This window comes from Pseudomyrmex gracilis, unplaced genomic scaffold (genome assembly GCF_002006095.1).
Source record: "Pseudomyrmex gracilis isolate BER0280 unplaced genomic scaffold, ASM200609v1 scaffold_90, whole genome shotgun sequence".
Classification (NCBI taxonomy): Eukaryota; Metazoa; Arthropoda; class Insecta; order Hymenoptera; family Formicidae; genus Pseudomyrmex; species Pseudomyrmex gracilis.
In genome coordinates, this window is record NW_018020674.1 from 555937 (window position 1) to 575296 (window position 19360).

General features: G+C 38.1%; 4 protein-coding genes across 8 annotated transcripts; 2 read left to right on the forward strand and 2 right to left on the reverse strand.

Moving 5' to 3' along the window:
• Positions 1–36: 36 nt before the first annotated feature.
• On the reverse strand, positions 37–2859 carry LOC109855470 (Golgi SNAP receptor complex member 1). Its single transcript, XM_020429750.1, has 5 exons — positions 2604–2859; positions 2019–2194; positions 1745–1926; positions 1575–1643; positions 37–1455 (listed from the first exon to the last, which is right to left on the reverse strand). Exons 1-5 carry the CDS (start codon positions 2635–2637, stop codon positions 1218–1220), a joined length of 699 nt encoding a protein of 232 aa, XP_020285339.1. The 5' UTR covers positions 2638–2859; the 3' UTR covers positions 37–1217.
• A 136-nt stretch (positions 2860–2995) lies between these two features.
• On the forward strand, positions 2996–12113 carry LOC109855444 (anaphase-promoting complex subunit 1). 4 transcript variants are annotated; one of them, XM_020429704.1, is made up of 22 exons: positions 2996–3220; positions 3445–3603; positions 3767–4087; positions 4173–4243; positions 4384–4496; positions 4597–4857; positions 4934–5324; positions 5526–5715; positions 5825–6224; positions 6322–7317; positions 7462–7712; positions 7802–8060; positions 8187–8690; positions 8801–9008; positions 9095–9415; positions 9507–9735; positions 9826–10031; positions 10146–10485; positions 10871–11027; positions 11124–11423; positions 11544–11881; positions 12036–12113. In XM_020429704.1, exons 1-21 carry the CDS (start codon positions 3197–3199, stop codon positions 11858–11860), a joined length of 6018 nt encoding a protein of 2005 aa, XP_020285293.1. In that variant the 5' UTR covers positions 2996–3196; the 3' UTR covers positions 11861–11881; positions 12036–12113. The 4 variants fall into 4 exon arrangements, with proteins under 4 accessions (XP_020285293.1, XP_020285296.1, XP_020285292.1 ...); XM_020429707.1 differs by lacking the exon at positions 12036–12113 and having other exon boundaries at positions 11544–11675; positions 11793–11904; XM_020429703.1 differs by lacking the exon at positions 12036–12113 and having other exon boundaries at positions 11544–11904.
• Positions 11935–15173, reverse strand: LOC109855447 (rhomboid-related protein 4-like). 2 transcript variants are annotated; one of them, XM_020429710.1, is made up of 3 exons: positions 15097–15173; positions 13378–13616; positions 11935–13069 (listed from the first exon to the last, which is right to left on the reverse strand). In XM_020429710.1, the coding sequence occupies exons 2-3, from the start codon at positions 13498–13500 to the stop codon at positions 12449–12451; spliced, it is 744 nt and encodes a 247-aa protein (XP_020285299.1). In that variant the 5' UTR covers positions 13501–13616; positions 15097–15173; the 3' UTR covers positions 11935–12448. The 2 variants fall into 2 exon arrangements, with proteins under 2 accessions (XP_020285299.1, XP_020285298.1); XM_020429709.1 differs by lacking the exon at positions 15097–15173 and adding an exon at positions 13799–13894.
• On the forward strand, positions 13979–16814 carry LOC109855446 (xaa-Pro aminopeptidase ApepP-like). Its single transcript, XM_020429708.1, has 7 exons — positions 13979–14061; positions 14123–14324; positions 14460–15544; positions 15640–15966; positions 16040–16170; positions 16271–16446; positions 16530–16814. The coding sequence occupies exons 3-7, from the start codon at positions 14460–14462 to the stop codon at positions 16650–16652; spliced, it is 1842 nt and encodes a 613-aa protein (XP_020285297.1). The 5' UTR covers positions 13979–14061; positions 14123–14324; the 3' UTR covers positions 16653–16814.
• The last annotated feature ends 2546 nt before the right edge of the window (positions 16815–19360 follow it).

A 19360-nucleotide genomic window follows, 5' to 3' on the forward strand; every position in this document is an offset into this window, starting at 1 on the left:
TTTATTACATTGCACCAATATGTACAAAACTTTTTTTTTTTTTTTTTTTTGTTTTTTTTTTTTGCGAATTGTCTCGCTTTTAAGTTCCTAATCTTGCTGGCGCGATTTAAACGAAAATAAATTGCGATTATTCTAATATAGTGCACGTGGAAACAGGCGTTGTGCGCTTTCTAGTGAAATAATTATTCCTTTCGTATATATATAAGTATATTTGTGTTTTTCACACACACGTGATGCGGACGATTTTTGAAAGTTGTACGAGTGCGCGTATCGCATGTATATATGCGTGTATAAATGTCTTTGTGTATGTAAAACCAGGTAATTTGCGTACCCGAGAAACGACGACGATGTGCCCACCTTCTTTTGCGTCTGAGAGAGAGAGAGAGAGAGAGAGACAAACTTTTTTTCTTTTTGTTAAAAAAATTTTGTCACACCCCCGCCATAAAGCCGATCGATCAGCCCTGAGCGTCATCTTTGTGTAATAAAAAAACGAAAAAAAAAAAAAAAAACAATTTGTGCTGAATTATACAATTTAATAATTTAATAATATTTGGTTCTTTTTTTTTTTTTATCGTTATGTTTCAGAGAGTGTCATGCGCATTAAGATTACTGACTAAACTAAACAGAACACAAAATACACAAATGGTTTTACCGCAACGAGTGTGCGAAGTTGTGTTTTTTTTTTAAACTGAGAATCTGAAATCCTCGTTTCTTCCATCCAGCCTCTCGCGAGAGAGAGAGAGAGAGCGTCGGAGAGGACTTTGATCTTCGAAGTTAAACCAACACGTAACATCGTTTATAATGACGAAGATAAGATTTTTGTTTTTATTATATTTTAACAGCAGTTATTATATTAATAACGTTTATTAAACATGTAGATTGACATTTCATCACATTCCACAGTACTTCGGTATAAAAAAAACTATATAGGACGAAGACTTCCTTCCTTTCGCTCTTAGAAATACAAAGTTGAAAGGTAAACCGTACACACAATCGCCCGATCGCCCATTCGTACTCACAATCACACTCGCGCAAGCACACCCCCTATGATGCTATACATAAAATTTTCATTTCCTTATACACATATTTATTAGATCTCCGTAAACCCTTTGTTTTTTTTTTTTTTTTTTTTAAACGTATATATAATTTTTAGCGCGCGAAGTGTAGTAACACCGCTACATGAAGACAATATAACGAATTTTTTTTTCGATGAACATCTAATGAAAAGCGTAAAGAAGCATCAGAAACGTGCAGACTCCGATGACGAGGCCGAGTATAACGGAATCTCTCTTTTTACGCAGGTTTATCCTCTGCAGTAAACTACTTACTGCCGGAAACCGATTGGAAATGTCGTTGAATCGAGTTCGTATGCGTTTGAACGCCTGTCTCTGGGTCATCAGATGATCTCGGGTCTCTATCGCTATACTTATTTGGTCGTTGATCAATCGGTCAGAGCTGAAAGAAGCGGGTATGGGTTTTTTTGCAGAGCGCACGCGAGTGACTTACTTTTCCATCGATCAAAATTTTATACGCGCGCATCAAATATTGATTGTTAAAAATTAAAAGTAACTCACTTATGAATATGTTGGTTTTCCTTGAGATACATTTCGCGCCGATTCAATCCGCTCACGCTTTTATAATTGCTGTTAAACACAGACGACATATTTTGATTCAATTTCTTGTAATAGAATTATTATTTAAGTTTAAGAAACATGATAGAGATTGAGAAAGAAATATTACGCACTCTATTTCCTTGCGGACACTGCCCAGAAGATCCTCACGGTCTTTTCTGGCTGCGAAGTTATTTCTAATCTTGTTAAACTCTAATTTATAATCCTTCAAAATCTCCTTGTGACGTTGCATTGTGTGTAACATAGCTGCCCCATTTGGTTCCAACTGGCTCATCTTCTCATTTATAGAGAACAGCTGTTGTTGATTTGATTTTAATTAATTAAGTGAAATCGGTCAATTTTTGTTAGGTACACGCGCTGAGACGCAAGAAAATAAGAAGAGTTTACTTTGGTGAGTAACGTTTCTATCTCCGTTGCCATGTTCTCGAACACCTGTTCCTCGTCCAACAGAGGAACCTCATCTGGATTGACATGTCTGGCGCCTGTATTTATTCCCAGTTTACTGAACGCCACTAATTTTGCGTCAATCTCATTTTCCAGATGTCTCGCCTGCTTCCTCAGATCTGTAACCATCGTGTCAATCTCATGAGACTCTCCCAAATGCATATCTTATATATAAGACATAAACAAATGTGTGTTCTTTTTTTCTCTCTCCATATATACTCAAGATATCATCTTAAAGTGAAACAAACAAATTGCTTTTGCAAAATATCCTCGAGAAACAAGTGCAATACGCCTTGCAGAAAAAAAACAAACAAACAAAAACTAGTAACAGATGTAATTGGGAAAAGGAAACGTTTTTTTTTTTTTTTTTTTTATCGTCGCAACGTAATTGTTTCGTTAATCTGATACAACAAAGACATGTGACGCGTGACGTGTGCGTCGCCGAAAACGTTCTGAAAGTTAGTTTTAGACGCACACTTGCGCAAATAAATAATGAAAAACTTTAATATTTTATTTAGATCGTCATACCTTCCCAGTCGATTGCGCCCAACGAGCTGGCCATTTATTCGCAAATCGCGGAGAAACGCACGCCGTTTTTCCAGACCAACGTCAAACGTCACATAACACCTTCCCCGAGCAGCAGCGAGCACTCTCGTCGTCACCGGGACACGCTTCTGACGAATACACTTGTGCGCGATTTGTAATCAAACGATACAAACTTCTCCGAAACAAAAAAAAAAAAGTGACAGTTCTCAGCACCACCCGGACTGCGCTCGTCGAAAATGCGAACTAAACGCAATTACACGAGGATTTCTCGCAATTTTTATTTAAGACACATATATATATATATATATATATATGTAACAATAATACATATATAACAAATGTTGTGTACAAGTACAAGCGCGACATCTGTCACGCGAGCGGTACTGTTTAAAGAGATGGTGTGGTTCATAATATATCAAACAATGTTGACAGCATTCCTCAAGAAGCATTTTCACGTTATTTTATTCTATTTATAAGCAATACCGTATATAAGAAAAACAATTTAGGGAGGTTGTTCCATCCACGTATTTTAAATATCATCACAGCCAGCAAATCTGGATGAGACCAGGGAGAGGATGATCGCCGCCTCAGAACCGGTGGTAAAGTAGATACTGAAATATAGATGTTGAAAAAAGTTGTTAAAAAAAACAAAAATTATGTTCGTCGGATCAATTGTTGTTACGCGGATCACAGAGTGCGATCGCGACGAATGGGTGGCGAAAGCATCTCTGCTCTCTTGAACGACGCAAATTGGTTATGTTGTTAAATTGTTAGGTTAACGTTTGATGAAACTGTTTGTATTTTTTTTTTTTTTTTTTTTAAGGAATATGTACCAGGTGGTCGGGATATTATCTTCAATCATCCTGGATATTTAATAACCAGTCAACATTTGCAATCCGGCGCGTCAACACCTGGTGGAGAAAATATTCTGTTAAAAAGATTCAGCGAGGTAAACATTTCAGAAAAGTCTCTGGGAAAATTAGTAAGTTTTTTAAATAAATAAATAAATATAAATACAGTCTCAGAAAAATTATGTTGCATAATTTTAGATATTCTTTCGATAATACATGTGTGTTTGCGCATGTATTTGGATTTATTTTATATAATATTGTGTAATTATTTTATATTTTGTGTTGCATTTGTAGAAAGAGACGTGGAAAGTTCGCAGTAACAAGTTATGCGGAGAGGAAGAATTGTATTATTCCGGCCGAGTGGCCATACACAGTAAGGGCAATCAGGCTAGTCGGGTGTTGGAAGCAACCTATTCGTGCGAGACTGACATTAAGCACGCGCTCTGGTGTAAATTTCAAACTAGCATTCCCGATCATTTGATCAAGGGAGTTAAAGAACCCGAGGATGAACATTCGAACAGTCAGTCTATAGAGTGCGTTTGCTTGCTTGATTCGTACACTCTTAAGGTTTTCACTGAAAACGGTGAAGATTATGTTTCTACTTTGCAATTTCAGGTGAAGAAATGTAAAAATTATTATATACATAATATGTTTATACTTTGTATTTAAACGCAATATCTTATAAATCTCTTGACAACAGGTTTCCGCTGTTTGGCCGACAAAGTATGGAATTATACTTGAAAAGAGCGAAGTACCTGTTAGAGATTCGAGGTATAAATTCGCTTATTTTTTTATTCATCACCTTTATATATTTTATATTTTTGAATATATTTGTGTGCGCAAGTATCGTAATTAGCAGTTTTGTATTTTTAATCGCGTTAATTATAATAATTTACGTTTTTTATTTCCAGGTTTCTGTCGTTTGAAACCAGCAGACTATCATCTCAAAACTATAGTCATTTACCTGTGGCCTTTTCGCTAACACATCCATTAGACGAGATTTGTCCATTGCTCGTGAAGCATGGTAAAAAGTTTTTTTAATTGGATTTAAATAAAAGGAACAAATTAATCTTGAACACATTTTATACGCAATATTGATTCATTTATCTTTTTTTTTTTTTCAGGAGGTATATCGTATATGAACGAGTCAAGTCAGCGCATAATATTCACCAGTTCGGAGCCGTCCTTGGCAATGGTGTACGACACAAGAACTGGCTTGCATTCGGTCTACAAGATTCGCAAAGCGTTAGCCGAGGAATGTCAGTTGGTTTGCGGAAATAACGACACAATTCTCAGCTTCTTCAATCATTCAGCCACCATGTCGCCGTTAAATGCCGGCAGCAATCTATCCAATAAGGGACAACATCTAAGCCCGTTTCTTCTTGGTAAAACAAATTTTTTATTCGCGCGCGACGCAAGTCAACAAAAACTTACTTACGAGTATAATATGAATCGTTGCAGGAGTTCAGAATCTGCAGACGAGCAACACCGGATTGGGATTGTCCAATACCCCATTTGGATCGCGCACCACGTCTTACAGCAACACTTCCAGCGGACCGTCGCCCTCTCCGCAGCAACAACATTCGCGCTCGCACAGCTCGATGGCCACCATTTCTCGCTGTCAATCGCCGACGCATTCGGCCGCCGTGTCCCCACTTCTCGGAGCGTCGCAGAATTCGAATATTTATCACAGTAGATTGCAACAGATTGCTGTAACTAACACGAGTCAGACGCACAGTCCTTTTGTTAGTTTCAACAGTGTTCAATTGAAAGATATTCCGAACGGGAGCAAACCCTTGTATCCCGAGGTTTGCCTCGAACACGTGTGGACGGAAAACGCTGGCACGTCGAAGTAAGTAAAACGGCATTCGTTTGTATCGCAAGTTCAAACGACGCGTGTGCACTTCTCCCAAAATCCCATTCCAGATGTTCCCTATGCCTCCAACTCCTTTGGATCCCAAATAGAAAGTAAGTTTATAAAATATACCATGTTTAAGTATAAAAATTAATGCTCTCATTTCGTTTTTTTTTCTTTTTTTTAATCAATTTTTAGGGATATAGCTTTTGGTCGCGCGTCGAAAGTTTTTTTAACATCTGATCTCGTCGGACAGAGTTACTTGGGCTATTTGATCGCGAGTCGCTCGCAGCTGTTTCTGGTGAGATTAGAAAAGACAAATAAGCAGCAACAAGTTATTTTCGGAATGACGACAAGCATCGTGGCCAAAGATGCTGTCTGTTTGCCGGTATTGTAGTATTTCGATCAAATAAATTTATAAACAAATTTATATTTGTTGCTACATCCCAGTCAATTGATGTAACTTGATCGTTTCACGCAGATTGATCTCTTTTCAGGATTTGCACATGATAGCAACCGTAGACTTGTCAAACGGCATAACATTGTACACGGGAATGACGTGTGTGGGCAAGTTGCATATATCGGGTGTGCTTTCGAATTTCGGAACAAGCAATTACTTTTTGTCGAACAGCAACAACAAGCTTGCGTCTCCGTTTCCGAGACGAAGTTCGCTGATATCGCAGAACTGCGCTTCGCACGACATCAAATTCGAAGAAGCTCTGCATCTGTTGAGCCCCGTGAGCAATTGCGGACGTCCGCCAATGCTCTTGGAAAACTCGTTGTTGGAGACAAATTTCTTCACGCTTAAAGAAACTGTGGGCAATGAAATAACTGTAGAAAGCGGAAACAAACAGTATTTTCGCATAACGTTGCCTGTGTCCAGCACATCTCCTTTAGGTAAAAAGTTTGTTGAAATCAATCATTAAAGAGTTTTTTTTTCGAACGATGTTATTTGTGTATTTTTTTTTCTTTTTTTCTTTTTTTTTTTTTACAGTCACTAAATGTTTACACACGTTACGAAATGTACTTCAGAAGGATTTAGCGATGCAATTGTTAGTGAAGTGGTACGGCGCGAGAAACGCACCGGGTCCGCAAAACTTTTCGCCTACGCAAGAGTGGGATCTTTTTCTCGTGGTTCTGTTCACATTGTTAGGATACGACGTGGAAAAATTGCGCTCTATACGAAACAACGAGAAGGATCAATGCGCTGAACGCAACAGTCCAATGGTTGTGCCTAAGAAACAAAAAACAAACAATTGCGGATCAGCGGACGATTGGTTGTACCTGATGAATTCGAACGAGCACAAAACTTCACAAATTTGCAACACGTTGAAGAATCAGAAAAAATCGTCCGCCAACGCTCTCGACGAGATGATTCAGAATTCGATCGATGAATCGATTCCGAGCAACGTGATCGGCAAAATAAATACGCAATCCGTTTTGTTTCCGCATCTCCCGCTCGTCTTGTTTTCTCTTCATCTTCTCTACGAGGAGATCAAATTAAATAGCGTTATGTCGGAGAGTTTGCCGTTGCTCGGCCAACTGTTGTATCAGTTGAGTATAGATTTGAAGCTCGAGATGTACGTTCATCATTACTTTCTGGACTCGCCCTCGTTGTCGGAATTGAGAACGTCCAAGTCTCAGATCAGCGATGCGGATCTGCAGAAAATCACAATACCGTCTTACGTGCCTCACAAACCGCCTAATGTATTCGAAACGTTGGACAACATGTTGAACGGAATAGACGTCGCCACGTTCCCATATCTGAGTCACGTTAATCCGGGAACGAGAAACGTCATTTATCTGGCGGCAATGATAGCCAATGAGAATCGCGTAGACGTGATAGAAATGGAAAGGTACATCAAACTGGTCGTGCCACCCGGTAGCCGTATCGATCGTCAAGAAAGCGCGATCAATCTCGACAGAGAAATATTCAAAAAATTCGAGAAGCCAACAACGGAAAGGATAATACTGTCCTATCACGAAATGAGTAAGAATAAACGTTCGATTAATATATTCATATATATTGGGGAAAGGCGTATCTTTTTTTTTTTTTTTTTTTTTTTCTAAAATGTCGATTTACAGGTTTCTATAGTCGGTATCCAGTACCCTCTTAAACGTTTATCATTTTCAGATATGACAAAAGAGGATCTGGATGTGCTGCCGCCCGCGATATCTCTGATGATTAGAGACGTTATGCACAGGTGTAGAGAATGCCCGTCAACAAATTGGCCCACGCGAGCGTACGAGCTCATAGATCGTCAGGATCTGGCCGCTTTGGATAAGCATTCGAAACAATCGTCGAGATTGAAGCGTATCGACGGCGAAACGAAGGATTACGGAATAAAAGACGAGCAAGACGACGGCATGGAGTTTGACAACACGGTACGCGCGATTTTTTTTTTTTTCTGTTTAACCAGTTATTTGCGTAAATTTTTTTTTTTACACGTAATTCCATTTCATTTCACACACAGATATTAAAGTTGCGGTTCAGCAAGGATCACAGAGTCGCCGAAGTTCGGAAGTTGCTCAACTCCTCGAAACCGGTGAGAATAGCGATAGTTCAGGGATCGAACGTGAGCGATCACGATTTCATAGAGGAGCAGGAAAGACACCTTCAGATGTTGTGCACAAGAACGATGGCGCTACCCGTGGCCAGAGGCATGTTCACGCTTAGAACCTCCACCCCGATGATCACAGAACAATTGCCTATTCCACGATTGTGTTTAACAGGTTAATCAATTTTATCGGTCTTATATAAAAAAATTGGGCGATTACTTTTTTTGTTGTTTTTTTTTTTTTTTGTCTAGAATCAATGCTTTAATCAAACGATTTGCCTCGTGTAAATTTTGTTGTCAGGCAAGGCACCGCCGCGCGGAACTACCGTCGAGTTGACTCACATAGACGTTCCGCCGAACATGAATCTCTGGCCGTTGTTTCACAACGGCGTGGCCGCGGGTTTGTGCATTCATCCGGATGCCGTGAATATCGATTCGACATGGATCGTGTACAACAAACAGCAACAGGGTGAATACGGAGTGGAACATTCGGGATTTTTAATGGCTCTCGGTTTGAACGGACATCTGAAGAACTTGGCGCCTCTGAGCACGTACGAGTATCTGGCCGATTGTCACGAAGCCACGAGTGTGGGACTTCTGTTGGGTCTGTCGGCTACGCACCGTGGCACAATGAACGTTTCTATGACGAAATTGTTGTCGTTACACGTGGAAACGCTTCTGCCACCTACGAGCATCGAACTGAACGTCCAACAGAACGTTCAAGTGGCAGCGCTGATGGGAGTCGGGCTTGTTTATCAGAGAACCGCGCACAGACACATTTCGCACGCTCTTTTGTCTGAAATAGGTAACATAGACGTGATTTTACAAACGTTTATGAAGTTAAAAACCTACTTTTTTTTTTTTTTTAATCTGTGTTGCGATTCTTTGTGCTAACATAGATTTTTGTATTTTCAGGCAGACCTCCGGGACCCGAAATGAAGAATTGCGTGGATCGCGAATCTTATTCCTTAGCAGCGGGATTGGCGTTAGGTTTGGTCATTCTTGGTTCTGGTAGCGCAACAGATTTGCCTGTTAGCATACCCGACACTTTGCATTATTACATGGTTGGCGGTCACATAAGACCCTTTTCTGGAGCGCAGAAAGATAAATACAAATCTCCGAGGTATTAAAACAAATAGTTTGCGCAATTTATTAATTGTAGATGACGCAATTTTATAAAATTTTATATATGTCGTTTTTCATATATAGTTACCAAATACGCGAAGGTGATTCGATAAATATCGACGTAACGAGTCCCGGAGCGACGATAGCCTTGGGATTAATGTACTTCAATACCGGAAATCGCGCGGTAGCCGAATGGATGCAACCTCCCGATACGCAGTATCTCTTGGAGTTCGTAAGACCGGATTTTTTACTATTGAGAGTGCTCGCTAAATCGCTCATTCTCTGGGAGAACATCGAGCCAACCAAATCGTGGGTTTCTAGTCATGTGCCCGATATCGTATATAGATACAGATTGCAGAGACCTACGCCGGAAGTTATGCAACATGTGGATTTGGAAACTATCAAGTGAGCGTTCGCGTTTTCAATGCATTTTTATAATACTTTTGCGTTATTTACAGACGTGTGTGAGATTTGTTTACATGTGTGGATTTTACAGTCAGGCCTATTGCAATATCATTGCCGGCGCTTGCATGGCGTTGGGATTAAGATACGCGGGTACTGCCAATAAAAATGCGTTTAAGACTTTGTACAATTACACTCAGATGTTTCTAGAATTGTCGCACAAAACTGTAGCCGAATTAGCCGGCAAGTCGACTGTCGAAACCTGCATGAATGTCGTTCTGTTGTCCGCTGCGGTGGTAATGGCGGGTACTGGCAACTTGGACGTGAGTTGTTTTTTTTTCTTTTGGTTATTATTTATATTACGATATTATTTGTGAAGAGAATTGTACGAACAATTGTCGTGAAATATACAGATCATGAGGATATGCAGACACATTCGCACTCGCGTGGGACAGGCGAGCGGCGTTGTCACGTACGGATCCCATTTAGCGACGCACATGGCTCTCGGTCTTCTCTTTTTGGGCGGCGGAAGGTACACTCTTTCCAACAGCCCAAACGCAGTGGCAGCTCTCATAATTGCGCTCTTTCCCAAATTTCCAACGCACAGCAATGACAATAGGTTTGTAGATAATATACATTTATGTGTGTGTGTGTGTGCGAGATTATTTTATTTTTAAATAGAACAAAATTTTTGGAAAAAAATAAAAACTAAACGTAATTAACAATAACGCAGGTATCACTTACAAGCGTTACGTCACTTGTACGTGTTGGCAGCGGAACCGCGTATTATCTTACCGAAAGATATAGACACCGGTCATTATTGCTACGCGACAATACGCTTAACGTTTGAAAATGACAAGGAAGCCGAGGGCCAGGAGGTCGCTCTGGAAGCGCCCTGTTTATTGCCGCAATTAAATAGCTTGCGAAGAATCGAGTTGGATGACTCGAGATATTGGAAGATCGTGTTCGACAAGTATTACAACTGGCAACAGCTGGAGAATATGCTGGAGAAACACGAGTCTATAAGCATAAAACAAAGAGCCGGATGTTTGTCGTATCTGGAGGATCCTCATGTAAAAATACTAATGTTTATTCAATTTTTTTTTTTAATAAAAACCAAGAGAAAAATTTATCAATATTTGATATCGAATCTAAATTATCTAGTTTTTTTTTTTTTTTTTAACAAGATATGTATAAGGCCATACGAGCCATTCTCAAGATGTTTTGAGTAGAAACTTGTACGTGTATATATATACATACACATGTAACGAATTCAACTTGTAAATTTTTACAAGTGAGTGTTTTTTGAGTGTTTATTCGTTACATGTGTATGTATATATATACACGTACAAGTTTCTACTCAAAACATCTTGAGAATGGCTCGTATGGCCTTATACATATCATGTTGGTAATTTCACGAGCCTTAAGTCATAATTGTTTTTTTTTTTTTTATTTCAGGGTTTCAGAAGCTTGGTGGCTCAAACGTTAACAACGGAGAACGCGATCGCGTGGGGCGCTCGACCGGAATATGTTACGTCGTTTACAAATAATAAGACTGTGTTGAATGTAGTGACATATTTTTTAAAATGGTTTAAGAAAGATACGTCGTCAAACGGTACGTTCGACTCGGATTATTACACTTGGAATAAAAACAAAACAAAAAAAAAAAATCTTCAGACAATTTTAACAATTTACGTTTACGAACTTGCAGAAGTGCAATCCAAGATGCCGCAATCCGAACGATACTTGCTTCATATATTCGCGATAATTGTCTACGAATGCATCACGAAGGATAAAGTGAGTCTCGTGCCGTTGTGGTTGCGCATGTTTCAAAGTGTGCAAGTTATCGAGGAGCAACCGAACAGTTTCTCGATGTGGCAAATCAAACTTCTCTCGTCGCAAATTTCGAGAAAACTGAACGGCGCGTACGATCCAAATCCGTTACTCAGCGTGGACAGTATGCTCGCGATCAAACAGAAAACATCAGCCGTTTTGGATAAATGGGAGAATGGTATTTTATTAACGCGCGTATATATATATATATATACATATACGCATATACACACACGCGCATTGATTCGCAAACAGATTGTGCTTTACATACATTTGTTTTTTTTTTTCCATTTTGCAGATATAAAATGTTCACTTGTATCTTATTTTAATACCGGAATGGTGCCGGGAGCCGACACCGTATCTTTGGCTAGAATGTGCGCTTATTTTATTTTCTACGATATACCGTATCCAATTGACCAAAAAGCGATCTGTAAGTATCTCACGAGAGAGCACGTTTCTCATAAAAAAAAAAAAAAAAATGCCGTTTTTCTATCTCGAAAATTTTATATAATTCTTACCTTAATGTTTGTTTTTTTTCTCTTTTCAGCGAGTTCACTCGTGGCAACGCAAGACGTTGCAATGTATAAATTGTACAAGATTCTACAACCACTCTGAGAGAATAAAGCCTGTATAATTGTAATATATATATGTTAATCATATGAAGATTATAAAGAGAAATTTTTTTATTGATCTCTTGTCGGTTTGTTTTTTTTTTTGTTTTTTGTTTTTTTTAATATAAAACTTATGATTCGACGCATGAATCTAACGCTTTTAATTTATATAATTCTAGTATTGCACGTGGCGGGACGAGGAGAGTGACGTATAAAACAAGACTTGGTAACTTTTCACGCAGCGATGTCGGTTGTAAATTTACACTACGATTTATACAAGGGGGGGGGGGCAAGATTTTTTAACATAAATAAAAAAAATCGCAGCATCTCTTACATTTTTCTTTGTATTAAGGAATACTATACTAGCACATCAATCGTACACAGTACCGTTTCTCTTTTCCTTTTTTGTTTTGTTTTTTTTTTTTTATTATTGACAATACTTGTTCCAACTTTTAAAGCTTCTTCCACGATGTAAAACAACTATCTCTGCACGCACACACGCACACATTACAAAAAATTTGTGTTTGTTTTATTATAATACAAAATTTTAACAAAAAAGTTTTTATTATTACAAGACGCGTGTGTGCGTGTGTCAGGTAAACTGTCCGTTTCGTCTTCTGTAAAATCGTTCCTCGTGTATGATAGGGGTACCAGTTATGGTGTGTATCAGATTATCGATTACTTCTCCGACAAAAGTGTAACAATACAAACATCCGATCAAAATGCCTGCTAAATGCCCGACGAAAGACGCGTTCGGGACCAATAAGTGTATCAATATCAGTTCGGCCCAGACGGCCAGTTTGCTCGGCACTTGAAATCCACTGATATTATGTAACCTGTCGAGCTGTTCGCACAGCACAAGCAATTTTAAAGCGAACAACGATCCGGAAAACCCGATAGCGCAAGTTACCAGATATTGATAATCGCCCGTTAACTGCATTAACAGATAATTTAAACCTACGTACATAAAGCTACATCCAGTGGACAGTATAAAAAGTAAAAGTACAAAGTTTGTTGTTCCGTAGAGAGATTCTAAGTAAGAGCCCTTCAGAATAAAAGAGACCATGTTGTAGTACAAATGCATGTCGGACGCGTGCTCCAAATGCGAAAAGAAGAGAGACCGCCATTCTTTGTACTTGATTATCTTTATAGCCGATATACATACTTCTTCCGGATTCCATGGCACTTTTATATACCCCATGTACAACAAAGTCTACAAAAAAGTAAGTTGATATTTTACATATATTTTGCGACTTATGTGTATTTTATATATATTTTGCGACTTATGTGTATTTTATATATATTTTGCGACTTATGTGTATTCTAGAAATAGAGTGAAATAAAACTTTTTTTGCTACGGTGTGTATAATTTTAGATGCTCGTTTGCAGGAATTTTTAAATTTTTCTAACATTTACATATTACATGCAGTTTGTGCAGAGTGACAGATTGTTGTGAAATAAATTTTTTTAATTAATGGATAAAAATAAGGAGTTTATTAAATACACTGAGATGAGATTTACCTGTATTATGACTCCAATCAAAGTAGCAGGTGGTATTCTTTCAATCCCAAAATTTAGGGCTTGCATAAACAGCAAAAATATTCCATATTGCAGCCCTTGCTGCCGCCTTCGGTTAGGTATCATTGTAATATAAAATATACAAAGCGATGTTAAGTATTTGATGATGTTGCAGTTTGAAAAACTTCGAGAGAGAAGCTGAATACTATATACACACGTAATAGGTCCACGTGTGTATATACCTAAAAAAAAAACATCACATGAAGATGGGTATTAGTTGCGTCAGCCTGAAGGTAAACATTATTTAGCACAAATTAATGTTGTCGAATAAGTAATAAAACGTTCCAAAATCATATTCTTTAAAAAATTGCTAAGTATCATATATTGTCATTTTCTTCGACTAATTGTCAAAACGTGTACGCACCGACTGACAAAACCGACTGACAGATCAAAGAGTAACAACCAAACCGACGAATGTGCGAGTCAGTTCGCGCTGTCATGTACACATGTGAACGTATATACAAAACCTATGGTCAAGTTTATAAGCAGAATTCTACCAGATTTCACTATCAACATAGATGTCGTTGCATTGTTGAGTTGGAACGGAGTTTGGTTTGTGTTTCCATTTTGACTTCATTATCTGAGAATGTTCTGCTGATTCTGTACATCAATCATAATCTATATATGGTTTGTCACACAACTGATAAGAATTTAATAAATTTGTATGATATAATTGTTTTCTCATCAGATAAGATAGTCAATCATCGTTTTATAAAGATCGAGATCGAAAAGAATTTATCATTCCACACAATTGCCAAGGTGACACCTTGCAATCTCTGCGTACTTTGAAAGAAAGAACTAGAAAATAAAAAAAAATTTAAAAATTGTGTTTTCGTCGATAGATGTGCCAGTAGCAATAAATAAGAGACACGTACAACAAACATTTCAAGGTAAAAAAAAAAAAAACATCCTTTTGATATATAAATATTTAAAAATTTTTTACTTAATTAATAACATCCGTTAAATATAACATCTGTTAAATATAAAAAATAATTAAATGTATTTTTTTTTTTTCTACACACAAGATGGTAAAGAGGAACGGATTGTGGAAGTTGACGCAGCTTCGTGCGTTAATGAAGAATATTCAGGCTTTGATAATTAACGGAGAAGACGCGCACCAATCCGAGTATTCAACGGAGCACGATCAGAGACGATGTTTTATCAGTGGATTTCGTGGATCTTACGGGACGGTGATTGTTATGCAAGATGCGGCACTGTTGTGGACAGATGGGAGATATTACACACAAGCCATGTCCGAATTAGATCCACCAGAAGCTTGGACCTTGATGAGGGAAGGTTTATTAGACACGCCTACCATTCCCGCGTGGTTGGTTGCACATTTACCTCCAAAATCTATAGTCGGAGCTGATGCCAATTTGATAAGCTACACAGAATGGGCGCGATTGCATACCAATTTAACCGCCGCCGGCCACTGTCTGATTGCTCTTCCCGAAAACTTGGTGGACAAAGTGTGGGGCGATGAACAACCACCACCTACGGCTAACACAATTATAGCCCACCCTTTACAATATTCGGGCCAAACCGCTGGAGATAAAATAAAACTGTGTCGCGATGCCATGGAGGAAAATGGCGCGACAGTGCTTGTGATAACCGCGTTGGATGCGATCGCTTATCTGTTGAATTTGAGAGGCTCCGACATACCTTTCAATCCTGTCTTCTTCGCGTATGTTGTTCTCACATTAAAGAAAGTACATATTTTTGTAGACACAAGCAGACTTAGTCACGAGGCGGTGGAGCAATTGCAGAACGAGAATGTTAATCCGGTCTTTCACGCTTACGAAGAAATACACAGTTTCATGAAGGAACTCGCAAGTTCGTGTTCCGATCAGGATAAGATTTGGATCAGCAATAAATCGAGTTACGCTTTGCACGCCGATTGCGGAGAGGTAAAAAAAAATACGGATATCACACCTATCAGCGTTATGAAGTCGATAAAGAATAACGTCGAGATAGAAGGTATGAGAGCGTCGCACGTGAGAGATTCGGCGGCTCTGGTTAAGTACTTCGCTTGGTTGGAGGACAAAATAAAAAATACGAAGGAATGTATCACGGAAATATCGGGCGCAACGCGACTGGAGAAATTTAGACAGTAAGTCTTTCTCGGTTTGTAAGTTTTAATTTAACATTACAACGTGTGCGTAGCATAGATACCAAAAAAAAATCTTTTTTGTTTCTTTTTGTAAGGGAACAAGATCTTTTTGTTGGATTAAGTTTTTCCACTATATCGTCTGTTGGTCCTCACGGAGCGGTCATTCATTATTCACCTACCGCAGAGACTGATGTGCCTATTACAGATGAAGAACTTTATCTCTGTGATTCGGGCGCACAATACAAGGACGGCACGACGGACGTGACGAGAACTTTGCACTTCGGTAAACCCACGGATTTTGAACGTGAATGTTTTACCAGAGTGTTTAAGGGACAGTGTCGTCTTTCGACAATGATATTCCCAACGAAGACCAAAGGAAATTATCTCGACACGTTAGCGCGCGAAAGTTTGTGGAGCGTTGGGTGAGCAAGAAAAACTCCGATGTAATTTATTTTTTTTTTTTAATGCATTTTCTTGCGTTTTTTTTTTACACAGCCTGGATTACCTTCACGGTACCGGTCACGGAGTTGGATCCTACCTCAATGTGCACGAAGAGCCTATTGGTATCTCATGGAAGCCACATCCGGATGATCCGGGTTTACAACCTGGGATGTTTCTGTCGAATGGTACGTGACAAAATTACACAAGCAAGAAGTCGTCCAATCCAATAAACACTTGTGATTAAAAAAAAACATTAAACAATATATGTATCTTCGAAAAAAACAGAACCAGGATATTACGAAGATGGGAAATTCGGTATCAGATTGGAAAACATTGAGTTAGTAGTTACCAAGAAGACACCTCACAATCACAAAAATCGTGGTTTTCTGACCTTCGAAACTGTGACGCTTGTACCCATTCAAACAAGTCTGCTTGACGTATCGATGCTTACAGATAAGGAGGTGATGCATTTTTATATTTGCTCTTCCGATCTCATCTGAAGATTTGTGTCCATTTCTCACGTACAACATGTTTTATGTTACAGATCGAGTACCTAAATAATTATCACGCAAAATGTTTACAAGTTTTGAAACCTTTCTTGCAAGGACCGGACAATGCTCAAGCGCTCGAATGGCTTGAGAGGCAAACACTTCCCATTTCCCGTTAAATGTGTTTTTTTTTTTTTTTTTTTGGCAACGTTGATGTGATTAACGTTACGCGTTGAAGATTGCGATAGTAATTAAGTTCCAGTATTGTAAGAAAGTTTTGATCAATATCAACATTTTTCACAATATATTCCTTTGTCTATATATAAAAAAAAAAAAATTTTCAGAGAAACGTAACATAGCATTATATATATATAGAATTATATATATTATCACGTAATGTTTAACGTGTTAAGTGAATCAGGTTTCTTAAGCCCCTTGCACAATGGAAGGAATAGAGCGATAGCGATAGAAATAACACAGTTTTAGACACAGAATTCCAACTCGTCGGAAATTTTATCGCTATTGCTTATTCCGTTTTCTGATCTGCATTGATACGTGTGTATTTTTATATGTTAGATTCCGCTGTTCTTACCGGTATTTTATAAATGTAAACTCTTTAAAACTGGTGTTACTTCTATCGCTATCGCTATTCCGTCCATTGTGCAAGGGGCTTTATACAGATTGTTAATATACATATCTTTATAATATAATTATTTCAACAGCTTTTTGTTATTTATTAAACAACAAATTATTAATGTTTACTGTTTTAAATTAGGCGCGCCTGATGAACATGATATATATATATATATATATATATACAAAGAACTCTCGCGCGAGATCTGACAGTCGCCAAGCGCAAACCGTTCGGTGCCACCAGAGCGCTCAGGCGACGTATCTGATTGGTTAATTTTTCGTGTGTGTGCGGTCCGAGGTTTTGGTCAGTTAAAAAAGTTACTAGCACTCGGACCAATAGGATTGATCGATAACTACGTTCTCGTTTTTGCAAATTGAAACCTCATTGGAGACGCAAAACCGAACGAAGCTAATGATCGATCAATCGCGTTGGTCGGAAATAAACAAATTTCCGTGTTAAAGGAGCAAATTTCCCGACGCTTTCGATTTAAAGTACAAACCGGACGCGGTAAATTCCGCAAGAACTAAAAACTTCGTTCGAGAGGCTTTCAAACGAACTCTAGCACTCGTGGACGCAAGCCAGCACGAAATTTTTCCGCCAGCGTATTCGAGATGGCGCGTTGAACAAGGTAATTTATACGGTCGCGCTAAACTCTTGTCGAAATATACTCTCCAGCGAACTCGACACTAGACCTGGAATGTTCACTGATGTATTTATAAATGCCGCTCGCAATTGTCAAAAATTTTGATCAGCCAATTCGATTTGCTCTATGTACATGTGCACATTTTTTCACAAAACGTTTCTCTTTTTTTTTCTTTTTTTAATAAATTCTATCGTACGTATCGAACATTTATTAGCGATTTTGACACAGAACATAGTAGGTATGTATATATTTTTTTTAAATTAGTGTGTACACACACATATATTTTGCAATGAACTTCTCACGTGTGTGTATAAAAAAAGTATTTTTAAACATTAAACTTATATCAGCAGAAAAATATCGCACGTCGACAGATCAAAGGTTTGCAAAAATAACGCGCGAGATATATAAGAGATCTTTTATTTATAAATATAAACAAAATAGAGAAGTATCACATCGTGAGATCGCTATATATAAATTAATCGAGAGACAAGTTTATCGCAATAGCGCGTCAATTATACGTTTACTTGTTTATATTAATAAATATAAATTTACTCGGTCAATTTTCATAATTTTTTTACGCAAAATTTTTAATACAGATAAAGGTTCTCGCTTAACATTTTGATTCGTATATTTTATTTTGTACATTTGTATGCGTGCATAATAATATTAGTTCGGTAAATCAGTAGATACATGCGAAGAGCGCAGTGGGGCAAACGGAGAAAAATTGTCGAATAAAATATTTGGAAAATGTTTTAACGCGCGAGATATGTAAGAGATCTTTTATTTATAAATATAAACAAAATAGAGAAGCATCACATCGCGAGATCGCTATATATAAATTAATCGGGAGACAAGTTTATCGCAATGGCGCGTCAATTATTTAAAATATTTTAAATAAAATAATTATTTCAATTATTTAAAATATTTTAAATAATTAATATTCTTCTCAAAACGTAACACGCTATTGAAACTTTTGTCCGAGAGGGTCTTTATAACGTTTTTATTGGCGCGTTTATTTTTCAATGACGAAACCAAAAACAGTGCGAAGAAAAAATTCGATAAGTAGTTTCCCCCGTCGAATTTTTCCCAACAAAATGCGCTTTATAATTATTTAGTCACTACGCTGGAAAAAAAAAAAGAAAAAAAAAAAGAATCGAAAAACAAAGAGAACAGATATCGTTGCTAAACAGTAGAAATTGCATTAAACAAGTCTTATTATGTTAAACAAGCCTCTCGCGTCATTCTATAAATATTGCAAACGACGTGTAAACTCGCGCGTCAATCGATTGCCAAGAGAGATGGAGAGCTTGCAATGCGAGAGCTTCGTCACCACATCGTCGTCGCTTGCTCGCGAACGACGAGTGCTATCGTTCGTTAACAATAACCCGCGGTGCACATAAATTCCGAAAATAACGTCGGCAAAGTTGGGCGTCACCGCGCCCAACTGAAAAAAAATCGCGCGATCGTGAGAGAAAATTAAGAAAAAAAAACAAAAAACTCCAACAATCAAAAAATCTCAATTTCTCAAGTGACGTAAAGTGTCGCACCTTTTTTCTAGCCCCTCTAACGCAATTTGTCATGTCAAAAACACATGTCGAACCACGCACGCG

Excerpts from the sequence above, each read along its gene's own strand:
- LOC109855470 (XM_020429750.1), bottom strand. The coding sequence starts at position 2,637 with ATGGCCAGCTCGTTGGGCGCAATCGACTGGGAAG. Across the intron at positions 2,195-2,603 it reads GGGCGCAATCGACTGGGAAG|ATCTGAGGAAGCAGGCGAGA; the intron begins GTATGACGATCT and ends CGATGGTTACAG. Across the intron at positions 1,456-1,574 it reads GAAAACCAACATATTCATAA|CTCTGACCGATTGATCAACG; the intron begins GTGAGTTACTTT and ends CGCTTCTTTCAG.
- LOC109855444 (XM_020429704.1), top strand. The coding sequence starts at position 3,197 with ATGATCGCCGCCTCAGAACCGGTG. Across the intron at positions 3,604-3,766 it reads AAAAGTCTCTGGGAAAATTA|AAAGAGACGTGGAAAGTTCG; the intron begins GTAAGTTTTTTA and ends TTGCATTTGTAG. Across the intron at positions 9,009-9,094 it reads GATAAATACAAATCTCCGAG|TTACCAAATACGCGAAGGTG; the intron begins GTATTAAAACAA and ends TTTCATATATAG.
- LOC109855447 (XM_020429709.1), bottom strand. The coding sequence starts at position 13,874 with ATGACAGCGCGAACTGACTCGCACATTCGTCGGTTTGGTTGTTACTCT. Across the intron at positions 13,617-13,798 it reads TCAGTCGGTTTTGTCAGTCG|GTATATACACACGTGGACCT; the intron begins GTGCGTACACGT and ends TTTTTTTTTTAG. Across the intron at positions 13,070-13,377 it reads TGATTGGAGTCATAATACAG|ACTTTGTTGTACATGGGGTA; the intron begins GTAAATCTCATC and ends ACTTTTTTGTAG.
- LOC109855446 (XM_020429708.1), top strand. The coding sequence starts at position 14,460 with ATGGTAAAGAGGAACGGATTGTGGAAGTTGACGCAGCTTCGTGCGTTA. Across the intron at positions 15,545-15,639 it reads CGACTGGAGAAATTTAGACA|GGAACAAGATCTTTTTGTTG; the intron begins GTAAGTCTTTCT and ends TCTTTTTGTAAG. Across the intron at positions 15,967-16,039 it reads GAAAGTTTGTGGAGCGTTGG|CCTGGATTACCTTCACGGTA; the intron begins GTGAGCAAGAAA and ends TTTTTTACACAG.